Raw genomic sequence first — 12,470 nt, forward strand, 5'->3', positions numbered from 1 at the left:
TTTCTATGAGGGAAAAGATGAGCTTTTTTTTTTTTTTTTTTTTTTTTTTAATCTGAGGAATCAGAGTAAAAACAAATGTCATAGCACAAGTACTGAAAGAGCAGTTAGATCATGTGTGTGTTCTGCACCCTGTTTGACATTAGCACAGTTCTAGAATCTTCTAGAATCCCTTTTGTAAACTCTGCTAGTACCTTAGAGTGATTTCTAAATCATATAGAGTTAATTTCAAAATCATATACTTACAATTCTGTAAATATATACTGTACATACATAATATTAATATAGAAATATGGTTATCTAATGCCGTTTTAAGCAGCACTTTTTTGCACAATGATAAATGTAAAGAAAGTTAGGAAACAATTAATTCTTGGTTCCTTCTATGTTTTGAAAGGATACACAGTGCTAATTTGTTAAATCATATACGTGAAGTCAGTAAACACAGTCTGGCACATAGAGCCATGAGTATTCTGCAAAGAGATGCGTTAGATCTGTGAAATAGACAGCAGAAATATCACTTACACATCAAAACATGAGCTTAGCCCTCTGTGAAAGGCCTCGTCATGTTTTACTAGTTTGACACCAAAAGCAAGGGTTCCTTTACATGCCATGTTAAAAAAAGGCATTTTTAGCAAAGAATATTCGGAATAGCTTAGTGTGCGATCAGTATGTCATGATCATTTTTAACATAACACAGATCTAGATCTCAGTTAATGTTCATTCCCTGACACGAGGACCTTTTTTGTTTACTTAAGTGAATGAAAGTACTAACAAAAGCCCAATTTTGTGAAATTGCAGTCTCAGAGAAGGCAGCTCATCATGAGATGATTCATCCTGATTTTTCGGACGGAATAAACACCCCCTCGGTCCTAACATGACAAGAAACAGTCACAATAATGAGAGCCACTAACAAAGCACTGCTCTGAAAGGAAGTTATAATAGACCTTAGTCATATTAGACGCCATATTAAATTTAACAAGGATGAAAACAAGGCTGTGAGCGATAGATGTACAGTCTTTATACACTTGCACACACTGTATAAAAGGTCCTAGATCATGTCATTTTAACAACAACTAACACCTTTTAAAACAGTTTTATGGAGTTTTTGTCTACTGAATTTTTTTTCGGAAAAAAATTTTTTGTTCGCCGAAAAATCGGATTGTTGTTAAACAGTTTAACTCACTGTAATTCTATCCCTCACAGCCTTGTTTTCATTTCTGTCAAAAATTAAATATGGTGCTACCTTGATTGAGGTCTTAATGGCCTGCGGTCTCAAAATGGGGGTGCAATCACTTCCAGGACACGCCAAGTGTTGATGCTTCCGCTTTTCATCCTGATCACACTTTATCAGCATTTGCTAAGTTGCACTGTTATGGTCAAAGTTTTCGAAGATTTTAGGTTATATTGTGGTTAGTAAAAGATAAGAGCTATGACATGTAATATGAGAGTCGATCTCCAGTGTTGGTAAAAATGAGAACAAAAATAAGACATTAATGCCTCCTAAATTCAAGAACATTAAACGTCAAAACAGCCTGTGACAACTTAGTAACACTTTAAAATATGGTTGTTCAATAGTTAACCTTATTGTAAAGTGTTGACCAAAAACTTCAACCAACATCAAACATTTTGGTTTCCCATAACTAAACCTCAACAGCAATAATACTGAATTCAAATTCATTTTTTTTCTACAATTAAAAACATGGCAAGGAGCTTGTTAAAGTATCATGATGTCAATACAAACCAACAGACCTTAAAATGAAAATAAAATTAAGGTGCATTTCAGTTCAGCTACATACTTGTAGGGAAATTAATTTGGTTTGTTAGTTGAATCTAAACAGAAATGTGTGATTATTTTGAAGCTGATATGGAGGTTCCTCCTGAGACACTGAAATCACATTGGCAAGAACCCTGAAGTGCTTATAATTTATCTTCGGGAATGGCAACAAAAAGTAAAAAGGCATGTATCGGTAAGCATACTGTATATATATAAAAAAAAAATTTAAAAAAAATAAAATCACAAAAAATATGAATTAGTTAAATACCATTTCATTAGAAAACAGAAGTTGAACACTGTATGCAATGTGTATGTTATGAAAGAAAAAATCTACAATAACAAAACATTCAATACAGATTTTAAAAAAGGCTGTAAGTGGAACATAGAGTGTGGAATGTGTTTGTGTTGTCTAGATGGACTGCTGAAATGTTTCAATTACATATACAATCAGTAAATCAATTAATTCCAGGGTGGCGAACAAAAAGTAAACTATCTCAGAGGAACCGCCAGCAAGAATTTGTAAATATCAAATCATGGTTTTTGGAATCAGTGTTTTTGCTTTTCACATTCATCCCTTTTTTAAAAGCTACTTAAGAACTTGTTGATCATAAACTGTAATGTTTAGGAATGTGAAATCTCATGTTTACGTTGCTTAATCTATTTTGGGAGCACGCGCCTTCTTTAAATCCATACACACACACTCTCTCTCTCTCTAACACATACACACATGAGATGATGAGCTGACATGGTTGGGTTTAGTTGCTGTCCTCTTTAGCTTGAGAGAGTGCTTTCTCTGAGCTTGCCGAGCCCTCGAAGCGCTGGGAGGCGATGGCAGCCTGATGGGACATGCTCTTCCTCACAATGTCTCCCTTCCTCCATAGTGTAATCTCCTATGAATCCACAAAGGATGATAAATAAATAATACACAAAATAAATAATGTTTTGAACAATTAATAGTGACCATTTCACCATTGCTAGGGAAACCATATGAATCCTTAAACACAAAATGCAGTTAAACATGATCTGTCAAACTTGTGTTTTCAATTTTTTAAATGAGTTTAATTTTATTTAACTCCAACCTGTTGTTTGAAGTAACGTCGCTCTTCTTCATCAATGAGTACGAGATTCAGGTAATAACGAACAGAGAATTTTTTATTAATGTCCCTCATGGTGGGCGTCATCTCGTACCCGGCCAGAAAAAGACGGATGGGGATGGATTCACCTAAAGCCAGTAAAGATGCATTTCAAATTCAGTGTCTTTCATTTCAACATGAGTCAGTTGTAAATGAGTTTCACATTTAAAAGGTGCAGCAAGCGGTTTCTGAGAAACACTGTTGATATTTGAAATCAACCCAAACAAACCCAGCCCTCCCTTAATTGCTCTGCCCCCAAATGCACAATCAAGCAATGCAAGAGTGGATGTCTATTCATCACAGATGAAGCGAAGCAAAATAACAAACAACAAGGAAAAAAATAAAAAAATAAATAAATTAACAGTGCAGAAGAGTATATACAAGCAAGAGAGTTGGTTGTTAGTTGCCAGCAGCACACCAGCTCCAGACAAACAATGACACTCAAAACCATCCTGCTACTATAACTAACATTACAACCGCATATTTTGGTTTTGTGAAACATAGCAAAACCAATGTTACTCACGTATATCCTTTTTCAAGCCTTCCTGCTTTGGTCTATCCAGCAATGGAAAGCTTTTCTAAAATTAATGCAGATTCTAAAGCTCTTGCCTGATCATAATCCTTGTTTTCCAGTGATATTCCTCTGACCTTTTCTCTTTTGTAATATCTCTCAGTCATCTCTCTTTCTACAATCTTTCTTCGAATCTCCCTCTTGCTCACTCTCTCTCCTTCTCCATCATGAGTGTATACACCCCTTATTGCTGATTGGCTACAAGTGTGTTTCAACACCGTTTCTCAGGAATCGCTTACTGCATTTATTATCTTTATAAATGTGAATGACCATCAGGAAGTTCACTCAAAAAATACTTATCAAATACTTTACTCACTCTCAAGCCATCCTAGGTGTATATGGCTTTCTCCTTTCAGTCGAACACAATCAGAGTTATATTAAATAATGTCCTTGCTCTTCTCAGCTTTGTAATGGCATTGAATAGTTCCTGAGTTTTTTGAGGCTTTAAAAAAACGTATCCATCCATCATAAGAGTAATCCATACGACTCCAGCAGTTTAAAGGGATAGTTGACCCAAAAATGAAAATTCTGTCATCATTTACTCATCCTCAAGTTGTTCCAAACCTGTATAAATTTCTTTGTGTGCACTGACTTCCATAGTATAATCCTATGGAAGTCAATGGTGCCCCACAACTGTTTAGTTACAAACATTCTTCAAAATATCTTCCTTTGTGTTCAGCAGAACAAAGAAATGTATACAGGTTTGGAACAACTTGAGGGGGAGTAAATGATGACAGAATATTCATTTTTGGGTCAACTATCCCTTTAATAAATGCCTTCTAAAGTGAAGCAATGGGTTTTTGTAAGAAAAATATCAATATTTAAAACTTTCTAAACTATAATCACTGGCTTCCGGCACTGGCCATAAGCGTGTTAACGAGAGAGTCAAGATCTGGCAGAAGGGTGACTTCTGACCCGAAGTCTGAAAGGGTTAGTTCACCCAAAAATGAAAATTATGTCATTAATGACACACCCTCATGTCGTTCCAAACCCGTAAGACCTCGGTTCATCTTCGGAACACAGTTTAAGATATTTTAGATTTAGTCCGAGAGCTTTCTGTCCCTCCATTGAAAATGTATGTACGGTATACTATATGTCCAGAAAGGTAATAAAAACATCATCAGAGTAGTCCATGTGACATCAGTGGGTTAGTTAGAAGTTTTTGAAGCATCGAAAATACATTTTGGTCCAAAAATTAAAAAAAAATATGACTTTATTCAGCATTGTATTCTCTTCCAGAATCCTTTCCATTAAATTGATTCCATTGAATTGATTCCATTGAATCCTTTCATCTGTCAGCGTTGGTAATGCAATTTTACTTCGTTGTTTTTGGCGATTAGGACATCCGCGACATGCACACTTACGCACCATTTTAAAAAATATAGCAATACCAAAATACAAACAATGTAGAATAGCTTGAATACAGCGTGCGTCTCCCTCAGACTGTAAACGAAGCTCGGGCGCACCGGATAACACGTCAGCAGCGTCACTGCAGAGTCGTGAACCCGGACTGACAACAGACCCGGAAGAGAAGACAATGCTGAATAAAGTCGTAGTTTTTGTTATTTTTGGACCAAAATGTATTTTCGATGCTTCAAAAAATTCTAACTAACCCACTGATGTCATATGGACTACTTTGATGATGTTTTTATTAACTTTCTGGACATGGATAGTATACTGTACATACATTTTCAATGGAGGGACAGAAAGCTCTCGGACTAAATCTAAAATATCTTAAACTGTGTTCCAAAGATGAACGGAGGTCTTACGGGTTTGGAACGACATGAGGGTGAGTCATTAATGACAGAATTTTCATTTTTGGGTGAATTAACCCTTGAAGCAGGAGTAGCGTAAGCTTAGGTAATAGACGCCTCTTGCGAAAACCACTCATGAACGCGCATATGGCCGTTGCCAGAAGCCCATGATTATAGTTTAGAAAGTTTTGAATATGGATAATTTTCTTACAAAAACCCATAACTTCGCTTCAGAGGGTATTTATTAACCTACTGGAATCATACGGATTACTTTTAAGATGGATTGATGCCATTTTTGGAGCTTTAGCCAGGATATTTTTTAAATTAACTCCAAATGTGTTCGGCTGAAAGAAGAAAGTCATATACACCTACAGTAGGATGGTTTGAAGGTGAGTAAATTATGGGATAATTTTCATTTTTAGATGATCTATTCTTTTACGAATTGTTTCATACCTCGGACAGGTGCTCCATCCATAATCTCGTATTTTGCAATGGTGTCATTTTCGTGGTACACATTTGGCCCTGTCCCTGTTGTCTCCCGTTTAATAATATCAATTTCCATGTGTTTGATCTTAATTCGCACCAATAGGAAATAGATCTTCCCCACAATCACATCTTTCAGATGATACCTGCCATTTTCAAGATTTTTAGGAGGAAAAAAAAAGTGCAAACAATATATCAGTAGGTGACAAATATAAATTTTATTGAACTATTTTAACATTTACAAATAATCTAAGCTATAAAAACCTCCCATCCTCTGGTTGTATTTCAGACTTACTTGGACTTGTTGTACTCAAACTCAATGTGAAGACAGTCCTCAATTCCCACTTCCATCTTTATGGAGGAGTTGAGTTCTGGATAAGTGCTGAGTGTGTGCACTACGATGTCCATCTCTTTGCAGATGTCATTCAGTCTCCTGCTGATGGTTGCCCTCAGGAAATAGCTGAGGGAAAAAATGACAGTTTATAATAAAAATCATTTAGATTTTTTTTTTAAGAAAATCTATCAAATAAATGTACAACATATTGTTTAAGCTCATATACACAATCTTTACTGAACTACACAATGACAGGAATACATACCGCAGTTTTACATTCTGGCCTGTGTAGGACTCGTACGGTTTCTCCACGTGTGTGAACTCAAAATCAAAGGTCTGAGATTGAGCCATTTCTCCAGGCCGGGCTAAATCCTTTACCAGAGAGACAAACTCATGGTGGTTTCCTCTGTCATAGTACAATTCTACAAGGAAAATGAACAAGCCACAGGAGAGAAAATGTGATTTCTTAATAAATTTGCATATTTTGTTTGTGTATTCTGTTTTATTCTTGTTAGGTTTGCCAGATTTGGAACAACATGAGGGTGAGCAACTTTTTGGGTGAATTACCCCTTTAAAATGCAATAAATATCAGGATGTATAAAAATCACCTCAGGGAAAACATTTGACTTTATTTTCACACAAGTTTCTTAGTATTACTTGGTGATGCTTCAAGGGTATATACTATAAGGCTTTAACTTAGAACAAGCATGTTTAAGGGATACTGTTCGTTACTGAAAATAAAAACAGGATTCACAGCTTGTCGTGAGCGTCCAGAGGTGTGGTTCCATACCGCCTTTTTACTAGAGATAGGAAGTCGACTCACTTCGAAGAATCGGTTCTTTTGAACAATTCATTTCAAAGAACAGGTTAAAAAACAACTCGGTGATTCTTTTATATGTAGCACATATTTTGGTGATTATGGGTTTTATTAATAAGGGTGTTTCTTTATTTTTATGTAACGAAAAACGTCCATTTCAGTTTGTTGAAATCATGATTCAGCTAATATAGTGCTATTTATTTAGAACCTAAATATAATTTGCAAATACATTCAATAATACTAAATTGAATTTACATTTTCTTAGCAGTAAAGTGTTACTGCTATTTATTTAAACCATTTATTTGTAACATTTCTGCTTTTCAGCTATTAAAAATCAACTTTTCGCCTCATCGGTTCTCGGTTATTTACGGAAAATGGTTCATGGATCAACAGGTCGGTGAATCGTTGGATAAATGTGGAATAGCGTATTAGTGTTTGATCCTACTTTTTCTTGCAATTATAAAGATATCGAGAAACGTTCGGAGCGATTTCAGAACGATTGGATCCGAATCTTGAAGGAATCATTAAGACCGATTCTGTGAATCGGTTCGTTCGATTCACTGACAATATCCAACTCGAAAGAACGATTCGATAACGAATCGCTAATGTGTCATGTGTCACGAGACTAGGTTTTTGTAATTTGACACTTCAGCATTTGTAATGCTTCAGTTGGAGACCCTTTAATGAAACTTGCATTTCAAAATAAATTTGCCCGTGACACATGCAAACAAACACAGATGTAAATCTTGTATTGAGCGGTCACATTACAGCACATACGTAACCAAGCATCGCTCGTTCATATTACGTTGTACTTACCAATTTGCCCGATAAATTCTATTTTGATCCCTTGATGCTCGAGCCGCTTCCCTGGGTTTTTCAGGGTTACGTTGACTTTCCCAGAGACTGTCTCCCCGTCGTAAAACAGAAAGTATTTGTCTTTTTTCCCGTCCTCTGTTTTGTGCTCGGCCTTTTTTCTCGTCTCTGCATCATTTAAAACTATGTCAATTTCAGCACTTTGTCCAAAACTGAAGAAGCTCATCCCGACACCTTGTGCTGGACTGGAATCCTTTTGTATTCTAACACCTGGTCCAATTCCACATCAATACAATTGCGTCTTCTTCACAAGCTAGCTGCTTTATCTTCTGCAATGCATGTACGTTTATAATAGACTGTTTATGATTAAATTGAGCTAATTCTTCATATGGCTCTTGTATTAATACCTGCGGAGGATTTTCAGCAATGTACAAACACACAAGCTTCAGAAATGATTTTACTTCCGGGATAGTCCACGTAAATATTTTTTTCAAAATAAAAGTCTTATAGAAATTGAAATCAAATGCAATAAATCGAATTTAATTTATCAAAGGGTAATTGTACGTATTATTAATTGAGGATGTAAATGATTTTAATAATGTGCACACAAAATGTTATTTAATAACTTAAACATTGGACACTATTAGCTGATGAGGTGGTTAAACCATTAGGAAAATGTGATATTAAAATGAACTATTATTCTCACTTGAGAGTGAAACCGTGTGTTTGAAAATGCTGACAAAATTGTCTTAATTTAAAAACTGTAATGATGCACCTCGCTCAAAAACTCGGTGTCACTTCCATGTTGAAATGTCTCCCTCTAGTGAGTAACTTTGACAGCACAACTCTATACACACACACACACAGGTTTGTTTTTGTGAATTGTGGGGCCATTCCATAGACGTAATGGTTTTTATACTGTACAAACCTTTTCTATCACCCTACACCAACCCTACCCCTAAACCTACCCATCACAGAAAACTGCACATTTTTACTTTCTCAAAAAACTCGTTCTGTATGATTTATAAGCCTTTTGAAAAATGGGGACATGGTGTAATGTCCTCATAAGTCACCCTCTTCTTGTAATACCTATGTCATACCCATGTCATTATACACATTTGTGTCCTGATATGTCACAAAAACATGCACACACACACACACACACACACACACACACACACACACACACACCAGGTCAATGATTTTTTTCTATCCCTTTACCCAACCCCTACTCCTAACCCATCACAGAAACATGTGCACATCACTAGATTTAATTTAAAAAAAACTATTTTTGCTGATTTATAAGCCTTTTAAAATAGTGAGGACCAGTCAATGTCCTCACTGGGTTGTGAAAGTATTTTACAATATAAGGACATTTGGTTCTCACAAGTATAGTCAAAACAAGTACACACACACACACACACACACACACACACACACACTTTGACTTTGCCACACACGTATGCTTTGTTGAAAACATAAAGCATCTTAGTGCAAATTTAGGAAACCAAGTCCAACAAGATACAGTGTATATAGACTATTTGACAGGCGGATAAGTGCCAAATGGTTTGTAAATCTCAGTGCACTCAGCCCTTTTAAATCTTGAGGAAAGGACCGTTTTTAAAGCCTATTAACAAAATATATAAACTGGTGATTATTTGATATTAGACAACTAAAAAGTTGAATGGAAAGCTAAACTGTGTGGTCAAATTCTTTCATGGCAGACATAATCCTCAGTAAATCCCGTTTAACTTAAATATAGGGAAAGCCATCTTAACATTTATCTTCTTTAAAACTAATACCTATTTTTGTTAGTAGTAGGCTACATATTTCAATTTCCAATTATATCAGTTTCCCTAACAACTATTCGGTATTATTCCGATATCTATTCAGTTAGTCACAAGTACTTATTTATTTGATAAGTTGTTCCTTTGCCGATAATGACAAGTAGCCTAACTGTCCCACTGTTACTGTAATAAATTGCAAATTTTTGCCATTGAATCATATGGGGATCTTTTGCTCAGATACCAGACTAGTCAAATAAGTACATTTAATGAACATAGGCTATAGTTAGCCTACTAGTGAAATTGAAAATAGACACTGTCGCTATTGAATTCCTCGTAATTAAAGTAACATAAAATAGATACTACTTTGTAAAAACAGCCTGCCATAAGGATAAACTGGAGTAGCGTGAATTATGCAAACGTAATCTCTGTTTACCTTTTGAATACGCGCTTGCGATTGGCTGACGCGGCTCTCACTCCCGCTGTGGGCGTGGCCAACTCACTCTACTCTAAAACGCGCTGCTCCCTGAAAGCGCTTCATAACAGTCATTTCATTTAAATCAGCGCTAGGCATGGTACGAGTCATTACACATCGTTGAGTTGTAAAGTGCTGGGCTTCATTGTCAGGCAGATCTGATCATGTGCGACTGTTAGTGTTAGCAAACTAGACAACATCTCCACTGCACTTATCATCTGTTTAAGGACAGTCAGTTGACTTTGATTTTGTGATGGCAGAAGCGCAGCAACAGCTGGTTGACATCGACCCGGATTTCGAGCCTCTCTCCCGGCCGCGCTCATGCACCTGGCCGCTGCACCGACCGGAATTCAGCGAGCCGGGGAGCTCGAACACGTCCTCCCCGGCACCGTCCGTAAAGCCGGAGCAAGGTATCGTGGACTTTATCAACAGCCTAAGTTTACTAGAGGAGACCGAGGACTACCAGGAGGAGAAACGCCTTTTGAACGACTTCCACTGCCAGGACAACTGCGTTCATCCCCAGCAACAGCATCCTCAGCAGTCGAATCCCCAGCTGACGCACCCGCAACAGGTGCCGCCGCTCCCCACCCCTGCCAGCAGCACCAGTCCTGCAGCGGCCCAGAGGAAGAGCAGCTCGTCTCGTAGGAACGCGTGGGGGAATATGTCATACGCTGATCTCATCACCAAGGCGATCGAGAGCTCCCCTGAGAAGCGGCTCACCCTGTCTCAGATCTACGAGTGGATGGTGAAGAGCGTGCCTTACTTCAAAGATAAGGGCGACAGCAACAGCTCAGCCGGCTGGAAGGTAATGGCTCTCCAAGGCCAAGCAGAAGTGTGATTAAAAGTAGCATTAGAAGCTCATATGTGCATAAGTACAGAATAATGCACAAGATTTAAACACACTCACATTTATAAAAGTATTTATGCACACTGAAAGCATCCTTTTGATGTGAAGTGTTCATGAAAGCATTTTTTTTATTATTATAAGATCAACTCAAAACCATTTAAAGCACTTTGGAAAAATAAGGTGTGTTTCAATTTATTGTTTATCATTTCAAGTATAGGCCTAAATCTAACAAAATCAAGAAACACGATTTTTTTTATTTAACGCTATTTAATTTTGGCAGTGTCTATTTCAATCTACTTGTGCAATTGTTATTTCTACCTGACTTGAAATCATTTTTGTTGGTAACCTAATGTAGTCAAGTTCAGACCCAGCTTTACAGGGGGTCCTGGGTAGGCCTGGCCAAAATAACCATGTGCTGGCCCACCTTATATCTTAGAGCCTAAATTGGTGAACTTAATTCAGTTCAATCTCATTGACTTGACTGATGTTTTTTGACTAGCTAATTTAAGTGTTACCACATGAAGTACGTGTTTAGGTTACTTTTTTTTTCAAATGTAGGCTTTTTCAAATGTTTCGCATAGTATATGACAGTCACAATTAGCCCGCAAATGCGTAGTTGTGGATTCCCTCTCAGAGCAAATGAATGACGTGCGGTTTGTTATGGAATTTGTGGCTCGAAAGAGCTCACAGTGTTCAGAAGAATGCATAACATCCCATTATCAGCAGTGTGTTTGGTGATGCCAGTTCTGTTTAATCGTTGTTTAATTTCCTTGACAAAAGAGCTTGTGGTTTGTCTTTCTGACGTACAAAGAGGGTTAAATGACGGATCTTACAAATCGCACCCTCTCATGTTAAAAAAAAAAAATTTTTTACCCCGTATGACCTTTTTTGTTGTTTTTGTGAAACACAAATGTAGAAAATTAGTTTTTAATGTTGGTACTGAAGCTTATAAGCTTCAAAAAGAATGCAAAACCACTATTAAAAACTATTGTAAACATGAAAAGAGCGACCATTAAAGTCTTTAAAGTTTCTACTTTTTGTGAGTAAATAATGACATATTCTGTTTTGGGTGAACTACCCCTTTAATTTTCAAACCAGTGTAATTTATCTAGTAATGTGAGGGACTGTGGTCATTTTCATTGGTTTTAGTCATGTGACCTGTTGTACTAGCACGCATGCAGAGGTATGTAGTAAGTCTTGTGATTTGACGACACATTTTTAAAGCTTCTTAGGTGCTTTAAGGTGCCTGATGGCTAAAACCGACTATTATGAGTTCAAGAGGGCTGCCACGAATGAGGTGGCGCAAACAGAGAGTGGTTTCAGTGTTGAAAGGGTCTTTGTCAACCTGTCATTTATCTCTAGAGCACTTGTTCCTGTCTCTGATTCACTCCTCTATACAAGCCACTTTTGTTTCTTTGCTTGTACTGTGCGTAAATGGAAATACAAATCCTTACCGTCACACATGTCAGGGCCTCCTCCCATCACTGAGCTAAAAATACCGGCAGGATTACCTGTCATTACAGGGAGACACATTTACCTGAAAGGTGTGGTCCGCCCCCCTCCTCACCGCCATCAGCTCTACACGCCACGACAAAACATTGTCTGAACTCCTCCACCTGTGACATCATAGTTTCAGCATTCCAGTCACTCATTGGATGTTTGTACTGTTGGACTGTTCTTTATCATCA

The 12,470-nt window shown here is 37.2% G+C and overlaps 2 protein-coding genes across 2 annotated transcripts in view; one reads left to right on the forward strand and one right to left on the reverse strand.

Annotated features, from left to right (window-relative positions):
- vps26bl (vacuolar protein sorting 26 homolog B, like) lies at positions 1-8,149 on the reverse strand. Its single transcript, XM_048180763.1, has 6 exons — positions 7,680-8,149; positions 6,312-6,468; positions 6,008-6,172; positions 5,683-5,858; positions 2,851-2,993; positions 1-2,661 (listed from the first exon to the last, which is right to left on the reverse strand). Exons 1-6 carry the CDS (start codon positions 7,900-7,902, stop codon positions 2,527-2,529), a joined length of 999 nt encoding a protein of 332 aa, XP_048036720.1. The 5' UTR covers positions 7,903-8,149; the 3' UTR covers positions 1-2,526.
- Positions 8,150-9,967: 1,818 nt separating this feature from the next.
- The window catches only part of foxo1b (forkhead box O1 b), a 37,843-nt gene continuing 35,340 nt past the window's right edge, over positions 9,968-12,470 (forward strand). Inside the window, exon 1 of the mRNA XM_048180764.1 lies at positions 9,968-10,740. Coding sequence (XP_048036721.1) covers positions 10,189-10,740 — 552 coding nt within the window. The 5' untranslated portion in view covers positions 9,968-10,188. The remainder of the gene's footprint in view (positions 10,741-12,470) is intronic.

This window comes from Megalobrama amblycephala, linkage group LG2, assembly GCF_018812025.1.
Source record: "Megalobrama amblycephala isolate DHTTF-2021 linkage group LG2, ASM1881202v1, whole genome shotgun sequence".
NCBI lineage: Eukaryota > Metazoa > Chordata > Actinopteri > Cypriniformes > Xenocyprididae > Megalobrama > Megalobrama amblycephala.

Bases quoted from the DNA above. Each gene is read 5' to 3' on its own strand.
- vps26bl (XM_048180763.1), bottom strand. From the start codon at position 7,902: ATGAGCTTCTTCAGTTTTGGACAAAGTGCTGAAATTGACATAGTTTTA. The intron at 2,994-5,682 runs GTATGAAACAAT...TACTGGCTTTAG, and splicing joins GGATGGAGCACCTGTCCGAG to GTGAATCCATCCCCATCCGT. The intron at 2,662-2,850 runs GTTGGAGTTAAA...GTGGATTCATAG, and splicing joins GACGTTACTTCAAACAACAG to GAGATTACACTATGGAGGAA.